The 21,317-nt window shown below is 47.6% G+C and overlaps 2 protein-coding genes across 6 annotated transcripts; both read right to left on the bottom strand.

The window, feature by feature from the left end:
• Positions 1-3,110: 3,110 nt before the first annotated feature.
• Positions 3,111-17,734, bottom strand: anks3 (ankyrin repeat and sterile alpha motif domain containing 3). 4 transcript variants are annotated; one of them, XM_056430495.1, is made up of 16 exons: positions 17,671-17,734; positions 16,621-16,815; positions 13,036-13,234; positions 7,031-7,152; positions 6,880-6,961; positions 6,658-6,775; positions 6,417-6,566; positions 6,101-6,241; positions 5,868-5,983; positions 5,633-5,797; positions 5,422-5,546; positions 5,199-5,340; positions 4,838-5,087; positions 4,681-4,752; positions 4,523-4,612; positions 3,111-4,427 (listed from the first exon to the last, which is right to left on the bottom strand). In XM_056430495.1, exons 2-15 carry the CDS (start codon positions 16,785-16,787, stop codon positions 4,530-4,532), a joined length of 1,932 nt encoding a protein of 643 aa, XP_056286470.1. In that variant the 5' UTR covers positions 16,788-16,815; positions 17,671-17,734; the 3' UTR covers positions 3,111-4,427; positions 4,523-4,529. The 4 variants fall into 4 exon arrangements, with proteins under 4 accessions (XP_056286470.1, XP_056286468.1, XP_056286467.1 ...); XM_056430493.1 differs by lacking the exon at positions 17,671-17,734 and having other exon boundaries at positions 3,111-4,430; positions 16,621-17,129; XM_056430492.1 differs by lacking the exon at positions 17,671-17,734 and having other exon boundaries at positions 16,621-17,129.
• Positions 17,735-18,093: 359 nt separating this feature from the next.
• Positions 18,094-20,530, bottom strand: c13h8orf33 (chromosome 13 C8orf33 homolog). Of its 2 annotated transcripts, none has more exons than XM_056429988.1 (5): positions 20,301-20,530; positions 19,584-20,041; positions 19,413-19,503; positions 19,080-19,226; positions 18,094-18,962 (listed from the first exon to the last, which is right to left on the bottom strand). In XM_056429988.1, the coding sequence occupies exons 1-5, from the start codon at positions 20,365-20,367 to the stop codon at positions 18,244-18,246; spliced, it is 1,482 nt and encodes a 493-aa protein (XP_056285963.1). In that variant the 5' UTR covers positions 20,368-20,530; the 3' UTR covers positions 18,094-18,243. The 2 variants fall into 2 exon arrangements, with proteins under 2 accessions (XP_056285963.1, XP_056285965.1); XM_056429990.1 differs by having other exon boundaries at positions 20,340-20,530.
• Between the last annotated feature and the right edge of the window lie 787 nt (positions 20,531-21,317).

The following is a 21,317-nucleotide window of genomic DNA, read 5'->3' as shown; positions in this document are numbered from 1 at the left end:
AATACACCTGAGCCCCCTGTGTGAATACACCTGAGCCCCCTGTGTGAATACACCTGAGCCTCCTGTGTGAATACACCTGAGCCTCCTGTGTGAATACACCTGAGCCCCCTGTGTGAATACACCTGAGCCTCCTGTGTGAATACACCTGAGCCCCCTGTGTGAATACACCTGAGCCCCCTGTGTGAATACACCTGAGCCCCCTGTGTGAATACACCTGAGCCCCCTGTGTGAATACACCTGAGCCCCCTGTGTGAATACACCTGAGCCCCCTGTGTGAATACACCTGAGCCTCCTGTGTGAATACACCTGAGCCCCCTGTGTGAATACACCTGAGCCTCCTGTGTGAATACACCTGAGCCTCCTGTGTGAATACACCTGAGCCTCCTGTGTGAATACACCTGAGCCCCCTGTGTGAATACACCTGAGCCTCCTGTGTGAATACACCTGAGCCCCCTGTGTGAATACACCTGAGCCTCCTGTGTGAATACACCTGAGCCTCCTGTGTGAATACACCTGAGCCTCCTGTGTGAATACACCTGAGCCTCTTGTGTGAATACACCTGAGCCTCCTGTGTGAATACACCTGAGCCTCTTGTGTGAATACACCTGAGCCCCCTGTGTGAATACACCTGAGCCTCTTGTGTGAATACACCTGAGCCTCCTGTGTGAATACACCTGAGCCTCTTGTGTGAATACACCTGAGCCCCCTGTGTGAATACACCTGAGCCCCCTGTGTGAATACACCTGAGCCTCCTGTGTGAATACACCTGAGCCCCCTGTGTGAATACACCTGAGCCTCCTGTGTGAATACACCTGAGCCTCCTGTGTGAATACACCTGAGCCTCCTGTGTGAATACACCTGAGCCCCCTGTGTGAATACACCTGAGCCCCCTGTGTGAATACACCTGAGCCTCCTGTGTGAATACACCTGAGCCTCCTGTGTGAATACACCTGAGCCCCCTGTGTGAATACACCTGAGCCTCCTGTGTGAATACACCTGAGCCCCCTGTGTGAATACACCTGAGCCCTGTGTGAATACACCTGAGCCCCTGTGTGAATACACCTGAGCCTCCTGTGTGAATACACCTGAGCCCCTGTGTGAATACACCTGAGCCTCCTGTGTGAATACACCTGAGCCCCTGTGTGAATACACCTGAGCCCTGTGTGAATACACCTGAGCCTCCTGTGTGAATACACCTGAGCCCCTGTGTGAATACACCTGAGCCTCTGTGTGAATACACCTGAGCCCCTGTGTGAATACACCTGAGCCCCTGTGTGAATACACCTGAGCCCCTGTGTGAATACACCTGAGCCCCTGTGTGAATACACCTGAGCCCCCTGTGTGAATACACCTGAACCTCCTGTGTGAATACACCTGAGCCTCCTGTGTGAATACACCTGAGCCCCCTGTGTGAATACACCTGAGCCTCCTGTGTGAATACACCTGAGCCTCCTGTGTGAATACACCTGAGCCTCCTGTGTGAATACACCTGAGCCTCCTGTGTGAATACACCTGAGCCTCCTGTGTGAATACACCTGAGCCTCCTGTGTGAATACACCTGAACCTCCTGTGTGAATACACCTGAACCCCTGTGTGAATACACCTGAGCCTCTTGTGTGAATACACCTGAGCCTCCTGTGTGAATACACCTGAGCCTCCTGTGTGAATACACCTGAACCTCCTGTGTGAATACACCTGAGCCTCCTGTGTGAATACACCTGAGCCTCCTGTGTGAATACACCTGAGCCTCCTGTGTGAATACACCTGAGCCCCCTGTGTGAATACACCTGAGCCTCCTGTGTGAATACACCTGAGCCTCTTGTGTGAATACACCTGAGCCCCCTGTGTGCATACACCTGAGCCTCCTGTGTGAATACACCTGAGCCCCCTGTGTGAATACACCTGAGCCCCCTGTGTGAATACACCTGAGCCTCCTGTGTGAATACACCTGAGCCTCCTGTGTGAATACACCTGAGCCCCCTGTGTGAATACACCTGAGCCTCCTGTGTGAATACACCTGAGCCTCTTGTGTGAATACACCTGAGCCCCCTGTGTGAATACACCTGAGCCTCCTGTGTGAATACACCTGAGCCTCTTGTGTGAATACACCTGAACCTCCTGTGTGAATACACCTGAGCCCCCTGTGTGAATACACCTGAGCCTCTTGTGTGAATACACCTGAACCTCCTGTGTGAATACACCTGAGCCCCCTGTGTGAATACACCTGAACCTCCTGTGTGAATACACCTGAGCCCCCTGTGTGAATACACCTGAGCCCCCTGTGTGAATACACCTGAGCCTCTTGTGTGAATACACCTGAGCCCCCTGTGTGAATACACCTGAGCCCCCTGTGTGAATACACCTGAGCCCCCTGTGTGAATACACCTGAGCCCCTGTGTGAATACACCTGAGCCTCCTGTGTGAATACACCTGAGCCCCCTGTGTGAATACACCTGAGCCTCCTGTGTGAATACACCTGAGCCCCCTGTGTGAATACACCTGAGCCTCCTGTGTGAATACACCTGAGCCTCTTGTGTGAATACACCTGAGCCTCCTGTGTGAATACACCTGAGCCCCCTGTGTGAATACACCTGAGCCCCCTGTGTGAATACACCTGAGCCCCCTGTGTGAATACACCTGAGCCTCCTGTGTGAATACACCTGAGCCTCTTGTGTGAATACACCTGAGCCCCCTGTGTGAATACACCTGAGCCTCTTGTGTGAATACACCTGAGCCGCCACCGAGAGAGCGCATCCTCCACCTGGCCTGGAGTCTCTCCACCATGGGGAGGATGACGGATGTGTATTTGAAGAAGAACTAGAAGGTCTGCTATCGTCCAGAGGAGGAAGAGGAGGAAGAGGATGTGCGCTCTCCTGGACGCTCAAGAGACACACATTCACATTTGAATTGGTGATTATCAGCCGGTGGTGGATTTGCGTTTAAGCAAACCGATATTCACAGAATATAACTCTATTTTTGTTAATTCACACTTGCTGCATTTTGCATTGTTTTTAAACCCCTCAGTAAAATCCTGAAGGCTGTACAGGAAGAACCGTTTGTGGATTGTTAGTTTATACATAACGCGATATCTTATTTTGAAGGACTGTAGATAATGTTTAAATAATTTATATGAGAATGGCTCTACTCAGACAATACATTAAAGCAATACACTTGAACCTGACGTCTTCTTTGTCCACATTTAACAGAAAATGTCAGAATCCGTCACATCCCAGTATTTTATAACTATTTTGACTCGTAAAACAAAGATGGAGAATATTGTATCCGTCTGTCATAACCCTGACTGTTCATTTGGCTCATTTACATTCTGGATGCTGCTCAGCGACACGTTGGTCCTGTTGTCGTCAGACTCTTCATCTTCTTCATTAAGCTTCCCATTAACTCCTCTGATCATGGGGGGGGGGGGGGAGCCGTGACGTCCGAGTTAACAAACTCAAACTAGAAAATGTATGTTTGTGTTTTCCTGCTCTTTAGACGACCGGACATTTAACGGTTGCTTGACCTCAGAAATCTTAATACAACTGATCATGGAATCTCTCCCAAAAGGCTGCTCTTGTTTTTCTATCTGTTTGGATCATTTTGTCCACAATGTGTGAACAACCACTCATCATTTCACTCGCGTCGCTGGCAGAAATACTGGAACTCCAATACATTTGCAAATATTCTCTTCAAACTGTCATGAATTTAGTGTTTTGGTCACACAAAAATAAACAGTTGTCATAATACAAAGATGTGCTGCTCCGAAATCGGATTATGTTGAGAAACATTGAAATATAAAGATAATTTAGCTTAAAACAAAGTGTGTCCACCTCGAGGTTTTAATGCAACACGACCATCTGGCATTTTAAAGATATGGGAGAATTTGGTGGTAAGACGGATCTACAAAGTAAATCTGATTGATCGACTCTTCTTGCACCCCTGATGAATCTATTGGAACAGAATGTATAGATGTACATGATGCACTGACAGGTCACACATCTCTCCTCACTGCAGGCAGCAGGACATTACAAACAGCATACAAATCAGATTTCATTCAAATAACGATGACTACGACTCTTCCGCTTGTGGCACGAACATCAAACCACATTTCATGTTGGGAGAGAGTGAAGTTCACAGTCTTGCAGCCTCTGACCTGCGACCGGTCCGGCTCCTCTGGAGTCCAGCTTCAACCGGTTCAAGCGAGTGAGGTTCCCTTCCTGCCTGTTGGTCGTTTCACTGCCGCAACCCGTTGCCTGGTCCACATCTGGCGAGCTCTGGTCCATCAGCCAATCCGGGAGCAGCAGTCAGCCGGTTGGCTCCCCGAGCCGCTCCGGTCCAGCAGGGCCGGCCTCGTCTTTGGCCTTCTCTCGTGTCAGTGAGGTCGTTCAGGGTGGTGAGAGATCACCCTCCGTCAAATATGGGCAAGAAGCCTCCTCAAATACAAACAAAGAAAAGTGATGTTTCTTAGCGCTGGAACTCTTTCAACGCTTGTTTTCATCCAATGAAACGTGTAAAGAGCTCTCACCTGTAAGTTACGGCTGTTCCCAGCTGTCGGATACTTTCTCGGAGGCACTCAGTCGCCTCAGGCTGTGCAGCACGGTCTCCAGGGTCCCCGCTGTAAGCAGACGACAGGATGAGCCTCAAGCGGCCCGACACAAAGCCACCGAGGTGACGCCATCTCACCCAGCTCCTCCTCAAAGGAAGCCAGCTGCTCCAGGAGCGCCGCAGCGCTGCAGCGCGTGGAGCTCTCTGCAGCTGCAAGGAAAAGGAACATATCGTCTTCATCACACAATGTCAAAGAGGAGCTATCCCCTCAACTCGCCTTCAACACCTCGCTCACCTGTTGGCTCCTCCCCTGCGTGCGAGCGGCTCCTCCCCTCGGCGGCGGCCCAGGAGAGCAGGCCGGCGCTGCGGGCCCTGGACTCGGCCAGCGTGGCGCTCATCTCCTGAGCGAGCCGGTGGTTCTCCACCAGCTCGGCTCGGACCCTCCTCCATGCCACCTTGTCCTCCATCAGACATCCCTCCATCACGGTGCGCAGCTCCTTCTCCTGAGACACTTGGCTCTGCAGGCTCTCCGCCTCCTCGCAGTGCTAGACAAGGACAGCAGAGCGTTGAACGTGGGCGAAGGATTTCAGTCCGGTGGAGAGATGAAAGAAACTGTTGCTCGCCCGCTCCACGGAGTGCGTTTGCACTGCTGTTACTTTGTGCAGCTGGATGGCCATCTCCTGCATCTCCGCCTCCAGCTGGTCGGCATAGGCCTGCTCCAGAGCGTTGCTGGGTGGCCGCGCGCTGCTGTGCCATCTCGCTATCGCCGAGGTCATCTTCCGCTTGGGTCCAAACAACCTGGAGTGGAGGACGGATTCAGCATTTCATGTGCACAACAAGAGGCCGTGTGCCGTGGGTCAGTGTGAAAGAGTCTCTTACGTGATCCCGATTTCTTTGAGATCATTTTCAGTCAAGGTGAGAAATATCCGCAGGTCAATGTCTTGCTCCTCAAGAACCGGGAGATACTTAGAAAAGCCGATTTGTTCCAAGAACTCGGCCAGATCCTACAAAGACGGAAGGTTTTAGACCCGAGTCGGACCAGAAGAGACAAACTATGAACACATCAGAGAGAAAGGAGGCGTTGCCATGCCTTGGGACCAGCGTAGGAAGGGGGAAGACCAACATGCGAGCGCATCCCACAGTTCCCAGTGCCGCTCGAGTGCGTCGCATCGCTGCTCCCGTGGCGATTCTTGCCTTTCGAGTGGTGGCCCTTATTCACGCGGCGGGAGCTGCTCTTCTTGCTCTGGTCCGAGTCCTGGTGGAGAACACGGCGTCAGACATGAAACTACGATGTGGTGTTGGACTCGAGGCGCTCTGGCGCTCACCTCGTTGCTCTCCACCGAGCCCTCCCACTTGAGGCCGATAACGTGGGGCAGGCCTTCGCTGCTGCTGCTGCTGCTCCTCATGGTGGGCATGTCATTCTCAAAGAATGGACTGTCATCTGCAGCAGAATCAGAACATGTTGGGACTGCTCTGGCGGACTCGTGAGGACATCACTGGTTGCTCACGGTGCCTTTCTTCCAAAGACACATCTGTGATGTCACAGAGCGCCGCTCACCTCTGCTGCTGTTGCTCTGGCCGTCCAGCTCGTTGATGGGCGAGGTCACGTCTCGGTTGCGGATCGCCTCGCGCTGTTCACCGATATCACGAAGCGCCGCGGAGCTAGGCGGCGCTGCAGGAGGCTCTGGGGAGGAAAGAACTATTAAACAGACTTTATTAATGAATGGCTGAATGCGGAGGGATTATGTTTTGTTTTTATAATCTCTGTGATGAAATCTGAATTTACAGAGCTTTGTTTCAACACTCAAGGGAAATCGATCTACTGTGTCAGTCACTCCTTTGAGTAATCTGACCAGATAGGTCATGTGACATACCACAGAGTTTGCTGGTGCCTCCGACTCGGAACTTGGCGATGGCCTGGGGCCCGTCATGGATGCTAACGCCTTTAGCTCGGTTTCGACTCGGCCTCGCCCGCGGCGGCGCGCTGTCCGAGTCCTCGGAGGAGCTCGGGTCCTCAAAGTGTCCTGTCGAGATGGAACACACAGAAAATCAATAAGAATACAAAAGACAACTCATTTATTCAAAAGGAAAGCGATGAGGAGTTCCAACAAGCACCTGCTTTGATCCGTGGAGAATGCAAGTCCATGAGGCTGGCGATCTTGGTGTAGCCGTAGAGCATGGCGAGGGCGCGGGCCGTCTCTCCTTTACCGTTACGCTCGTCCACTTTAACTTTCTGTCGACGAACAAAACAAAGCGGGTGTCCTGATCGTACGGCGTCATCTCCTTTGTGTACGCCCATCGGCCATCCCCGGTGCCGTGATGGTGGAACCCACTCACGTGATCCAGGAGGTACTGAACGATGATTTCATGTCCAGAAGCAGCCGCCTCCATCAGGGTGGTGAAGCCAGAGGACGGCTCCCTGTGGAGGAAGTCAAAGTCGTGACACTCTGGTGTGAAGTGCTGCCTCTGGGGCGAAGAGGAGGCTCACTTGACGTTGGCGTCGGCGTTGTTATCCAGCAGGAAGCGGACCATCTGCTGGTGGCCGGTGCTGGTGCAGTGGAACAGAGCGGTCCAGCCTCGAGAGTCCTTCAGCTCCAGCTCAGCGCCTTGCTTTGGGTTCAGAAACATGAGCCTTTAACACCTCTGAATAACAACACATTTAAATAAGAACAACTTTAATCTAACCCCGTATAAAAGACAAACGGATAGTTTTTCCGTCTTCGATATATATCATTGTATGGTAATGACACAGTGACCAGCAGGTGGCCTTCACTTACAGCTGGACATTGATCCACCTTCGGGTTAAAGGAACATTCTGGTGGCTTTGTGTGATTTAGTCCCTTAACTATGAACACAAATACCTCGACGTGACGTTTCCTAAAGGACATGTTGTATCTGAAGGACATGTTGTATCTGAAGGACATGTTGTACCTGAAGGACATGTTGAACCTGAAGGACATGTTGTATCTGAAGGACATGTTGTACCTGAAGGACATGTTGTACCTGTAGGACATGTTGTATCTGAAGGACATGTTGTACCTGAAGGACATGTTGTACCTGAAGGACATGTTGAACCTGTAGGACATGTTGTACCTGAAGGACATGTTGTACCTGTAGGACATGTTGTACCTGAAGGACATGTTGTACCTGAAGGACATGTTGTATCTGAAGGACATGTTGTATCTGAAGGACATGTTGTACCTAAAGGACATGTTGTACCTGAAGGACATGTTGTACCTGAAGGACATGTTGTACCTGAAGGACATGTTGTATCTGAAGGACATGTTGTACCTGAAGGACATGTTGTACCTGAAGGACATGTTGTACCTGAAGGACATGTTGAACCTGAAGGACATGTTGTATCTGAAGGACATGTTGTACCTAAAGGACATGTTGTACCTGAAGGACATGTTGTATCTGAAGGACATGTTGTATCTGTAGGACATGTTGTACCTGAAGGACATGTTGTACCTGAAGGACATGTTGAACCTGAAGGACATGTTGTACCTGAAGGACATGTTGAACCTGAAGGACATGTTGTATCTGAAGGACATGTTGTACCTGAAGGACATGTTGAACCTGAAGGACATGTTGTACCTGAAGGACATGTTGTACCTGAAGGACATGTTGTACCTGAAGGACATGTTGTACCTGAAGGACATGTTGTACCTGAAGGACATGTTGTACCTGAAGGACATGTTGTATCTGAAGGACATGTTGTATCTGAAGGACATGTTGTACCTGAAGGACATGTTGTATCTGAAGGACATGTTGTACCTGAAGGACATGTTGTACCTGAAGGACATGTTGTATCTGAAGGACATGTTGTACCTGAAGGACATGTTGTACCTGTAGGACATGTTGTACCTGAAGGACATGTTGTACCTGAAGGACATGTTGTATCTGAAGGACATGTTGTACCTGAAGGACATGTTGTACCTGTAGGACATGTTGTACCTGAAGGACATGTTGTACCTGAAGGACATGTTGTATCTGAAGGACATGTTGGACCTGAAGGACATGTTGTACCTGAAGGACATGTTGTATCTGAAGGACATGTTGTACCTGAAGGACATGTTGTACCTGTAGGACATGTTGTACCTGAAGGACATGTTGTACCTGAAGGACATGTTGTACCTGAAGGACATGTTGTACCTGTAGGACATGTTGCATCTGAAGGACATGTTGTACCTGTAGGACATGTTGTACCTGAAGGACATGTTGTATCTGTAGGACATGTTGTACCTGAAGGACATGTTGTACCTGAAGGACATGTTGTACCTGAAGGACATGTTGTATCTGAAGGACATGTTGTACCTGAAGGACATGTTGTACCTGAAGGACATGTTGTATCTGAAGGACATGTTGTATCTGTAGGACATGTTGTACCTGAAGGACATGTTGTATCTGAAGGACATGTTGTATCTGAAGGACATGTTGCATCTGTAGGACATGTTGTATCTGAAGGACATGTTGTATCTGAAGGACATGTTGCATCTGTAGGACATGTTGTACCTGAAGGACATGTTGTATCTGAAGGACATGTTGTATCTGTAGGACATGTTGTATCTGAAGGACATGTTGTACCTGAAGGACATGTTGTACCTGAAGGACATGTTGTACCTGAAGGACATGTTGTATCTGTAGGACATGTTGTACCTGAAGGACATGTTGTATCTGAAGGACATGTTGTATCTGAAGGACATGTTGTATCTGTAGGACATGTTGTACCTGAAGGACATGTTGTATCTGAAGGACATGTTGTACCTGTAGGACATGTTGTACCTGTAGGACATGTTGTACCTGAAGGACATGTTGTACCTGAAGGACATGTTGTACCTGTAGGACATGTTGTACCTGTAGGACATGTTGTATCTGAAGGACATGTTGTATCTGTAGGACATGTTGTATCTGTAGGACATGTTGTATCTGAAGGACATGTTGTATCTGAAGGACATGTTGTACCTGAAGGACATGTTGTACCTGTAGGACATGTTGTATCTGTAGGACATGTTGTACCTGTAGGACATGTTGTACCTGAAGGACATGTTGTATCTGAAGGACATGTTGTACCTGAAGGACATGTTGTACCTGAAGGACATGTTGTATCTGAAGGACATGTTGTACCTGAAGGACATGTTGTATCTGAAGGACATGTTGTATCTGAAGGACATGTTGTACCTGAAGGACATGTTGTACCTGAAGGACATGTTGTATCTGAAGGACATGTTGTACCTGAAGGACATGTTGTATCTGTAGGACATGTTGTACCTGTAGGACATGTTGGACCTGAAGGACATGTTGTATCTGTAGGACATGTTGTACCTGAAGGACATGTTGTATCTGAAGGACATGTTGTACCTGAAGGACATGTTGTACCTGTAGGACATGTTGTACCTGAAGGACATGTTGTATCTGAAGGACATGTTGTACCTGAAGGACATGTTGTACCTGAAGGACATGTTGTATCTGAAGGACATGTTGTACCTGAAGGACATGTTGTACCTGAAGGACATGTTGTATCTGAAGGACATGTTGTACCTGTAGGACATGTTGTATCTGTAGGACATGTTGTACCTGTAGGACATGTTGGACCTGAAGGACATGTTGTATCTGTAGGACATGTTGTACCTGAAGGACATGTTGTATCTGAAGGACATGTTGTACCTGAAGGACATGTTGTACCTGAAGGACATGTTGTACCTGAAGGACATGTTGTATCTGAAGGACATGTTGTACCTGAAGGACATGTTGTACCTGAAGGACATGTTGTACCTGAAGGACATGTTGTACCTGAAGGACATGTTGCATCTGAAGGACATGTTGTACCTGAAGGACATGTTGTACCTGAAGGACATGTTGTAGCTGTAGGACATGTTGCATCTGAAGGACATGTTGTACCTGAAGGACATGTTGTACCTGTAGGACATGTTGTACCTGAAGGACATGTTGTACCTGAAGGACATGTTGTATCTGAAGGACATGTTGTACCTGAAGGACATGTTGTACCTGTAGGACATGTTGTACCTGAAGGACATGTTGTAGCTGTAGGACATGTTGCATCTGAAGGACATGTTGTACCTGTAGGACATGTTGCATCTGAAGGACATGTTGTACCTGTAGGACATGTTGTATCTGAAGGACATGTTGTATCTGAAGGACATGTTGTACCTGAAGGACATGTTGTACCTGAAGGACATGTTGTATCTGAAGGACATGTTGTACCTGAAGGACATGTTGTATCTGTAGGACATGTTGTACCTGAAGGACATGTTGTACCTGTAGGACATGTTGCATCTGTAGGACATGTTGTATCTGTAGGACATGTTGCATCTGAAGGAAATGTTGCATCTGTAGGAAATGTTGTACCTGAAGGACATGTTGTACCTGAAGGACATGTTGTATCTGAAGGACATGTTGTACCTGAAGGACATGTTGTACCTGTAGGACATGTTGTACCTGAAGGACATGTTGTACCTGTAGGACATGTTGCATCTGAAGGACATGTTGTATCTGTAGGACATGTTGTACCTGAAGGACATGTTGTATCTGTAGGACATGTTGTACCTGAAGGACATGTTGTATCTGTAGGACATGTTGTATCTGTAGGACATGTTGCATCTGAAGGACATGTTGTATCTGTAGGACATGTTGTACCTGAAGGACATGTTGTACCTGAAGGACATGTTGTACCTGAAGGACATGTTGTATCTGTAGGACATGTTGCATCTGAAGGACATGTTGTATCTGTAGGACATGTTGTACCTGAAGGACATGTTGTACCTGTAGGACATGTTGCATCTGAAGGACATGTTGTATCTGTAGGACATGTTGTACCTGAAGGACATGTTGTACCTGAAGGACATGTTGTATCTGAAGGACATGTTGTACCTGAAGGACATGTTGTACCTGAAGGACATGTTGTACCTGAAGGACATGTTGTACCTGTAGGACATGTTGTATCTGAAGGACATGTTGTACCTGAAGGACATGTTGTATCTGTAGGACATGTTGTACCTGAAGGACATGTTGTACCTGTAGGACATGTTGTACCTGTAGGACATGTTGTATCTGAAGGACATGTTGTATCTGAAGGACATGTTGTATCTGAAGGACATGTTGTACCTGAAGGACATGTTGTACCTGAAGGACATGTTGTACCTGAAGGACATGTTGTACCTGAAGGACATGTTGTATCTGAAGGACATGTTGTATCTGTAGGACATGTTGTACCTGAAGGACATGTTGTACCTGTAGGACATGTTGTACCTGTAGGACATGTTGTATCTGAAGGACATGTTGTATCTGAAGGACATGTTGTATCTGAAGGACATGTTGTACCTGAAGGACATGTTGTATCTGTAGGACATGTTGTACCTGAAGGACATGTTGTACCTGTAGGACATGTTGTACCTGTAGGACATGTTGTATCTGAAGGACATGTTGTATCTGAAGGACATGTTGTACCTGAAGGACATGTTGTACCTGAAGGACATGTTGTACCTGAAGGACATGTTGTACCTGAAGGACATGTTGTACCTGTAGGACATGTTGTACCTGAAGGACATGTTGTATCTGAAGGACATGTTGTACCTGAAGGACATGTTGTATCTGTAGGACATGTTGCATCTGAAGGACATGTTGCACCTGAAGGACATGTTGTACCTGAAGGACATGTTGTATCTGAAGGACATGTTGTACCTGAAGGACATGTTGTACCTGAAGGACATGTTGTATCTGTAGGACATGTTGTATCTGAAGGACATGTTGTACCTGAAGGACATGTTGTATCTGAAGGACATGTTGCACCTGAAGGACATGTTGTATCTGAAGGACATGTTGTACCTGAAGGACATGTTGTACCTGTAGGACATGTTGCATCTGAAGGACATGTTGTACCTGAAGGACATGTTGTACCTGTAGGACATGTTGCATCTGAAGGACATGTTGTACCTGAAGGACATGTTGTATCTGAAGGACATGTTGTACCTGAAGGACATGTTGCATCTGAAGGACATGTTGTACCTGAAGGACATGTTGTACCTGAAGGACATGTTGCATCTGAAGGACATGTTGCATCTGAAGGACATGTTGTACCTGAAGGACATGTTGTATCTGAAGGACATGTTGTACCTGAAGGACATGTTGCATCTGAAGGACATGTTGTATCTGAAGGACATGTTGTACCTGAAGGACATGTTGTATCTGAAGGACATGTTGTATCTGTAGGACATGTTGTATCTGAAGGACATGTTGTATCTGAAGGACATGTTGTATCTGTAGGACATGTTGTATCTGAAGGACATGTTGTACCTGAAGGACATGTTGTACCTGAAGGACATGTTGTACCTGAAGGACATGTTGTATCTGTAGGACATGTTGTATCTGAAGGACATGTTGTACCTGAAGGACATGTTGTATCTGTAGGACATGTTGTATCTGAAGGACATGTTGTACCTGAAGGACATGTTGTATCTGAAGGACATGTTGTACCTGAAGCAGGAAGTACGCGATGCTTTCGTTCCCGCAGCTCGCCGCCAGCATCAAGGGGCTCAACCCTTTGGCGGTGGTGGCGTTGACGCTCACGCCGGCCTCCAGCAGGAGGTTTGCGATGTTGTCATGGCCGATGTAAGACGCATACATCAGTGGGGTCCAGCCGCCCACGTTCTTGCCGTTCAGGTCCACCTCCCGTCTGAAAGGACACGAGGTGGTCGTGACGAGCAGCTCGGCAACAGGAGGCGACCAGAGCCCGGCGGGGAGCCCGTTGGCAGCAGAACCCCGGCTGGAGACACCGAGTGGGAACGCTTGGCTGGTTCTTATGGTGTCTATGTTAACGGTACCTGGTCTATGGAGGTGTTTATGTTAACGGTACCTGGTCTATGGAGGTGTTTATGTTAACGGTACCTGGTCTATGGAGGTGTTTATGTTAACGGTACCTGGTCTATGGAGGTGTCTATGTTAACGGTACCTGGTCTATGGAGGTGTTTATGTTAACGGTACCTGGTCTATGGAGGTGTTTATGTTAACGGTACCTGGTCTATGGAGGTGTTTATGTTAACGGTACCTGGTCTATGGAGGTATCTATGTTAACGGTACCTGGTCTATGGAGGTGTCTATGTTAACGGTACCTGGTCTATGGAGGTGTCTATGTTAACGGTACCTGGTCTATGGAGGTGTCTATGTTAACGGTACCTGGTCTATGGAGGTATCTATGTTAACGGTACCTGGTCTATGGAGGTGTTTATGTTAACGGTACCTGGTCTATGGAGGTGTTTATGTTAACGGTACCTGGTCTATGGAGGTGTCTATGTTAACGGTACCTGGTCTATGGAGGTGTTTATGTTAACGGTACCTGGTCTATGGAGGTGTCTATGTTAACGGTACCTGGTCTATGGAGGTGTCTATGTTAACGGTACCTGGTCTATGGAGGTATCTATGTTAACGGTACCTGGTCTATGGAGGTATCTATGTTAACGGTACCTGGTCTATGGAGGTATCTATGTTAACGGTACCTGGTCTATGGAGGTGTTTATGTTAACGGTACCTGGTCTATGGAGGTGTCTATGTTAACGGTACCTGGTCTATGGAGGTGTTTATGTTAACGGTACCTGGTCTATGGAGGTGTCTATGTTAACGGTACCTGGTCTATGGAGGTGTCTATGTTAACGGTACCTGGTCTATGGAGGTGTTTATGTTAACGGTACCTGGTCTATGGAGGTGTTTATGTTAACGGTACCTGGTCTATGGAGGTATCTATGTTAACGGTACCTGGTCTATGGAGGTGTTTATGTTAACGGTACCTGGTCTATGGAGGTGTCTATGTTAACGGTACCTGGTCTATGGAGGTGTCTATGTTAACGGTACCTGGTCTATGGAGGTATCTATGTTAACGGTACCTGGTCTATGGAGGTGTTTATGTTAACGGTACCTGGTCTATGGAGGTATCTATGTTAACGGTACCTGGTCTATGGAGGTGTTTATGTTAACGGTACCTGGTCTATGGAGGTATCTATGTTAACGGTACCTGGTCTATGGAGGTGTTTATGTTAACGGTACCTGGTCTATGGAGGTGTTTATGTTAACGGTACCTGGTCTATGGAGGTGTCTATGTTAACGGTACCTGGTCTATGGAGGTGTCTATGTTAACGGTACCTGGTCTATGGAGGTGTCTATGTTAACGGTACCTGGTCTATGGAGGTGTCTATGTTAACGGTACCTGGTCTATGGAGGTGTTATGTTAACGGTACCTGGTCTATGGAGGTGTCTATGTTAACGGTACCTGGTCTATGGAGGTGTTTATGTTAACGGTACCTGGTCTATGGAGGTGTCTATGTTAACGGTACCTGGTCTATGGAGGTATCTATGTTAACGGTACCTGGTCTATGGAGGTGTCTATGTTAACGGTACCTGGTCTATGGAGGTGTCTATGTTAACGGTACCTGGTCTATGGAGGTGTTTATGTTAACGGTACCTGGTCTATGGAGGTGTCTATGTTAACGGTACCTGGTCTATGGAGGTGTTTATGTTAACGGTACCTGGTCTATGGAGGTGTCTATGTTAACGGTACCTGGTCTATGGAGGTGTTTATGTTAACGGTACCTGGTCTATGGAGGTATCTATGTTAACGGTACCTGGTCTATGGAGGTGTCTATGTTAACGGTACCTGGTCTATGGAGGTATCTATGTTAACGGTACCTGGTCTATGGAGGTGTCTATGTTAACGGTACCTGGTCTATGGAGGTGTCTATGTTAACGGTACCTGGTCTATGGAGGTGTCTATGTTAACGGTACCTGGTCTATGGAGGTGTTTATGTTAACGGTACCTGGTCTATGGAGGTGTCTATGTTAACGGTACCTGGTCTATGGAGGTGTTTATGTTAACGGTACCTGGTCTATGGAGGTGTCTATGTTAACGGTACCTGGTCTATGGAGGTGTCTATGTTAACGGTACCTGGTCTATGGAGGTATCTATGTTAACGGTACCTGGTCTATGGAGGTGTTTATGTTAACGGTACCTGGTCTATGGAGGTGTTTATGTTAACGGTACCTGGTCTATGGAGGTGTCTATGTTAACGGTACCTGGTCTATGGAGGTGTCTATGTTAACGGTACCTGGTCTATGGAGGTGTCTATGTTAACGGTACCTGGTCTATGGAGGTGTTTATGTTAACGGTACCTGGTCTATGGAGGTGTTTATGTTAACGGTACCTGGTCTATGGAGGTGTCTATGTTAACGGTACCTGGTCTATGGAGGTGTTTATGTTAACGGTACCTGGTCTATGGAGGTGTCTATGTTAACGGTACCTGGTCTATGGAGGTATCTATGTTAACGGTACCTGGTCTATGGAGGTGTTTATGTTAACGGTACCTGGTCTATGGAGGTATCTATGTTAACGGTACCTGGTCTATGGAGGTGTTTATGTTAACGGTACCTGGTCTATGGAGGTGTCTATGTTAACGGTACCTGGTCTATGGAGGTGTCTATGTTAACGGTACCTGGTCTATGGAGGTGTTTATGTTAACGGTACCTGGTCTATGGAGGTGTCTATGTTAACGGTACCTGGTCTATGGAGGTGTTTATGTTAACGGTACCTGGTCTATGGAGGTATCTATGTTAACGGTACCTGGTCTATGGAGGTGTCTATGTTAACGGTACCTGGTCTATGGAGGTGTCTATGTTAACGGTACCTGGTCTATGGAGGTGTCTATGTTAATTTGAATGATGTACATCGTGTTAACTGTTTGTTAGCTGCTCCTCATGTATTACATTTAGTAGTGTATGATGATAATACATGGTACATATTTTCTTTTGGGGATAAAACCAGCATTGTCTGTGCCAGCCGTACCTGCCCCAACCACCTGTCCGTGTCTACAGAATAAAAGAGTCCCAAGTGAAGTGGACTCTGGTGTCTCATCGTCTCAACTAGTGACCACACACTCGTATAGTTCAGTCACAGCACCTGGGAATACGCAGTCCTGATTGGTGAATATTCTACAATCAGGTATCAATGCACATGGATCATCGGGCTGTGGGCGTCACAAACACACCTGGTGATCGTCATATTATTTGAACACTCACTTCTTGATGCACTCGGCCACCACGTCATACTGGCCGATGGAGCAGGCGGTGTGGAGGTCCAGAGGAACGTCCAGCTCCTCGAGTCGCAGCAGGGAGTCGCCCAGCCACAGCGAGAGGCTGGCGCCCAGCTGCTCCGACTCACTGGCGTCATCACTGAGCTCCGACATGCTCCACTCCTCACACACACACACACGCCTGAAAAGAGGCCGCACTGAGAATGAGCACCAAAGGTGTAATTTGTGATTCATATGCAAACAACCCCATATATGTTCATCGATGGCCTGAGGAGCGTCTCCTTCACTGGACATTGAAGGCACCATCTCATCCCCACATGTCAACTGATTCACCTCGTTTCTGGGCCGTGTCTGCGTTCCTCCCTCTGGCCCACAACACCGTGTCATCTGGACACATCTTCCCATACGCATTGTCATATTTACAAACATATCATTAATCATAACCAAAATATAAATGTTGTACTACTTTTTTTTTGACATGAACAGTTCCTCCACTTATAAAATAGATAAACCAATAGACACTAGTAGACACCTTCTCCTCCGACTCTCTCCTCATGCCATCATCTCTCGTCCCTCAGTCCCTCCTCGTGACCTCCAGTCCCTCCTCGTGACCTTCAGTCCCTCCTCGTGACCTCCAGTCCCTCCTCGTGACCTCCAGTCCCTCTCGTGACCTCCAGTCCCTCCTCGTGACCTCCAGTCCCTCCTCGTGACCTTCAGTCCCTCCTCGTGACCTCCAGTCCCTCCTCGTGACCTCCAGTCCCTCCTCGTTTATGTTTCCTCCTGTGATCCGAACTCATTCCACGAGTCTTCCGTCGTGTAGCCAGTGTCACCTTTAATGTCGTCCTCTTTAAACGCGGCATTATCTTCTCTACTTGGTGTTTATAACCGAGCTTAGAGCGTCTTTAGCTCAATGTTCGGCCCGGTGTGACCGAACTACCGCTCACCGAATAATATACAGGCGACAACGAATTCACGTGACAATTCTAAACGAACCCATGTGTTGTGAAAGAGGTGAACATCTGGAGGTAAAACTTACCAACGGTCCCGGTAGTTTGTTTTCTCAACGGCTGACACTTTGTAGTTTTGTGTGTAACGCTCAATTGTGCTCGTGTAGAAACACCCCCCGCCCTTTCCTGTTTAAACGGTGAAGATCCTGAGAAACTTTTTTTGAACAGGCCATGGAACTAAGACTGTAGATAGAGTAATGACTGGCTGGTTTAACAGTTAACTCTTTGAATTGAGCTTTGGGGAAATTATTAAGTTTATACGTGTCAAAGATCCTGAGTGTTGGAGTTTATGTCACTGGCTCCTAACTTGAAATCTGTCCGCAGATAAGAGATAAACAGTTTCATCTATATATATTTTCCAGGTTTACAATGTTTTAAATAATGGTTATGGCTAAAATACTGGACAATTTCTGCTGATGAGGAAAATTGTCATTAAAAAAATACAATGCATACCAAATAAAAAATCCTTTATTAAGATATTTAATACAAGCAGGAAGCCATTGAAGAGTTAAATGTGTGAATGTTATTCTCCATGACCTCCAATGCAGCCGACTGGCACAGGCCGACATTTTGTTTGGGGAAATGTGTCTAGGGGGTTCAAATCAGAGAAAATTGAAGTGAAACTCCTCCTTTGATGAGGTAAAGACGAAGGCTGGCGTCTCTTCCTGCGTCTGTATTTCCAGGTGTGTGCCCGGGGCAGCATGCAGGTGGGCAGCATCCAGGTGGGCAGCATGCAGGTGGGCAGCATCCAGGTGGGCAGCATCCAGGTGGGCAGCATCCAGGTGGGCAGCATGCAGGTGGGCAGCATGCAGGTGGGCAGCATCCAGGTGGGCAGCATCCAGGTGGGCAGCATGCAGGTGGGCAGCATCCAGGTGGGCAGCATCCAGGTGGGCAGCATCCAGGTGGGCAGCATCCAGGTGGGCAGCATGCAGGTGGGCAGCATCCAGGTGGGCAGCATCCAGGTGGGCAGCATCCAGGTGGGCAGCATGCAGGTGGGCAGCATCCAGGTGGGCAGCATGCAGGTGGGCAGCATGCAGGTGGGCAGCATCCAGGTGGGCAGCATCCAGGTGGGCAGCATGCAGGTGGGCAGCATCCAGGTGGGCAGCATCCAGGTGGGCAGCATCCAGGTGGGCAGCATGCAGGTGGGCAGCATCCAGGTGGGCAGCATCCAGGTGGGCAGCATGCAGGTGGGCAGCATCCAGGTGGGCAGCATCCAGGTCCTCCTCGGTGGATGGAGTCTGCTTCTTGGCCTCAGCTCTCCGGTGGAAAGATGACTTCTTTGGAGAATTTGAAACCACTTTGACCTTAGCTGATGCCATTTCTGTTGGGATTGGAGAAACCTTTCTATTAACAACACTTTGACCGAACTCTAAAGTTCTTTCACGGTTCATTCGTTGTTTTTACTGTTCAAGTCACTCCATTAATACAATCCACTCACCATTTTGAATTAGTTTGTACTGCTTGCTCTTCTCCTCATCCATTTTTTTCCTGTAATCTCCGGTCATGGCTCTCATCACCTGCCTCTTCTTGGCCAGTGGAGCTTTTGCGCTCCGTAGAGTCTTCAGGGAGCGAGAGGCTTCCTCCTCTGCAGGGAGAACATGTGGTGACAACGTGTCATTAACACCTCCCTAAGTCATACTGAAGAGTACACTCTGTTTATGTTCACAACAGGCTTCACATGTGCACCTCAGCACATAGATGGAGAGATAGAATAATATTCCCAAAATGTTTTGTGTGAACTGGTGAGTGATGTGGAAGGTAAACGTCATACTCTGTTTTGGTGTCGCCCTCTGGGACCCCATTCCCGATTCCAGCTGCTCGATGCACCAGTCCAGCTGTCGGTTCAGCTGCTCCTCTGCACTCTGAAACAGAGTCCCTTTAGACTCAACTGATCAACTTGGACCCGCTGGGATTACTTTAAAGAAAAGTATTTCACACCGACCAGCTCGGGGTCCTCGCCGCCTTGACTCCCCTCGGCTGAACTCGGCGTCTGCTGTGCCTCAGCGCTATCCGAGAGGTTTTTCTTTCCAGATTTCTTCTTCTTCTTCTTTGCTTTTGATTGCGGTGACGGCTCAGCTGGAGAGTTAATCTCCTGGTGTCGGGCAGGCGTTTCCTCTGGGACACAGAGTCGGCTGATCGGAGAGCAAATGTCTCGGGTCTCTGTCGTCTCCATGTCTTCAACTGGAGGAATGTCAAAGTGGAAAGTAAAAGCAGAGCCCTGTCCTGTGCTGGATGTCCAGGCTGCTCCCGGGTCGGTCCCAGCGACTGAAGGAGGAAACGTCTCCTCCTGGAGGGCTGGAGCGTCGTCAGCGAGGAAGTTAAACCTGAAGGTGTTGTCACTGAGCGTCTCCGCTCGGTCCTCGGAGACGGGACCAGAGCGGTTTGACTTTGGTTCAATAGCTGTTGAAAACACACACAAACACATGCATCACTTCCCTCTGGGGGCATCGACTTTGAATTGCGTTAATGACCTAAAATCGTATTTTAACTTGAATTCTAACAGACACGCGAATGTATGACAGAACCAACGTCGTTAAAAACACCGTAAGCTCACAACAGATAATGGTAACTTCAGTCAAATCAAATTAGAACCTATTTTCATTTCATTCCTAAAATCCGTCCTAGAATGGACCACACACGTGACGACAGCCAGACTCACATGCATGTGTGTATGTTGTGGGTTCTGTTGAGATGTTACCGATAAACAGCAGCCGCTCCTCTGTCATGCTCTCTGCTCCAGTGTTCCAGGTTCGACTGAACGAGTTAGTTCAACAGACGTGCTCAGCGGCGCAGACTCAATTTACAAGCCAACATTCTTGAAATACAATATATCTTTCTGTCCGGTGTTGTTGCGTTCAGCACAACGTGCCTCGGTGTCACTGGAGAATGAGTCCGACTGAGGATACTTCCCTGACGTGGAAGGTTCGTTCCGCTTGGTGGTTTTCTTGTGACACAGTTAGCAGAGTAAGTGGATTGACTAAAACCACATTTTAAATATTTTCAAATAAATGTGAAAATAAGGCTTAATTTCTAAATATTTAACCTTTCGAGTCTGAAAAAAAGAATGAAGGTACAAGAAAATATATGAAGTATACATAAGAATAATAGGAATAAGAATAATAAAAATAATAAGAATAATATATAATGAAAGTATAAAACAAAAAAGAGATCAAAGCAATATAAAGACAATACACCAGAGTAATTTACAATCATAGACATGCTGTAAACACTGTATGATGATACAGATGAATTGAGAGTCTAGCAGGATAACGTAGTCTTATAAATCTTCGAACAGACACAAAGGATCTGATTGTTGCCTGATGCTTGACCACTGCCAGGCTGTTGCCACACAGATGTTGATCTTAGACAGAAGCGGGGACACCAGCAATGTATGAAATTTGCAGAACGAACTGCCATTCACTGCGTTTCCCCAATCCATTATTGAAGTTGACTTATTTCTACACAGCCTTCATTTCCCTTGTTTTTCATATGGCATAATTGTTCCGTTTGAAGAAAGGTATTTGAGCTCGCAGCTCGGTGAGCACCATACTTTAAAAAGATTGATTAATCCTAAAGATGTAGAACAAAAAAACTTGTTCCAAAACTGTGTTGATTAAGAAGAAGCAGTTTCCGGTTGATCAATGAATATAAACTCGTGTAGATGCTGTGCGAGAAG

This window comes from Pseudoliparis swirei, chromosome 13 (genome assembly GCF_029220125.1).
Source record: "Pseudoliparis swirei isolate HS2019 ecotype Mariana Trench chromosome 13, NWPU_hadal_v1, whole genome shotgun sequence".
Taxonomy (NCBI): Eukaryota; Metazoa; Chordata; class Actinopteri; order Perciformes; family Liparidae; genus Pseudoliparis; species Pseudoliparis swirei.
The sequence above is the reverse complement of the archived record's forward strand: the minus strand, read 5'-3'. Positions and strand labels throughout refer to the sequence as shown.

Coding starts and splice junctions, on each gene's coding strand:
- anks3 (XM_056430493.1), bottom strand. CDS start 17,075: ATGATTAATGATATGTTTGTAAATATGACAATGCGTATGGGAAGATGT. Junction 6,776..6,879: donor TTCAGTACCTCCTGGATCAC/GTGAGTGGGTTC, acceptor GTTCGTCGACAG/AAAGTTAAAGTGGACGAGCG. Junction 4,613..4,680: donor TTCCTTTGAGGAGGAGCTGG/GTGAGATGGCGT, acceptor GTCTGCTTACAG/CGGGGACCCTGGAGACCGTG.
- c13h8orf33 (XM_056429988.1), bottom strand. CDS start 20,367: ATGACAGAGGAGCGGCTGCTGTTTATCGGTAACATCTCAACAGAACCC. Junction 20,042..20,300: donor CACAACATACACACATGCAT/GTGAGTCTGGCT, acceptor TGTTTTCAACAG/CTATTGAACCAAAGTCAAAC. Junction 19,227..19,412: donor GAGGGCGACACCAAAACAGA/GTATGACGTTTA, acceptor TTCTCCCTGCAG/AGGAGGAAGCCTCTCGCTCC.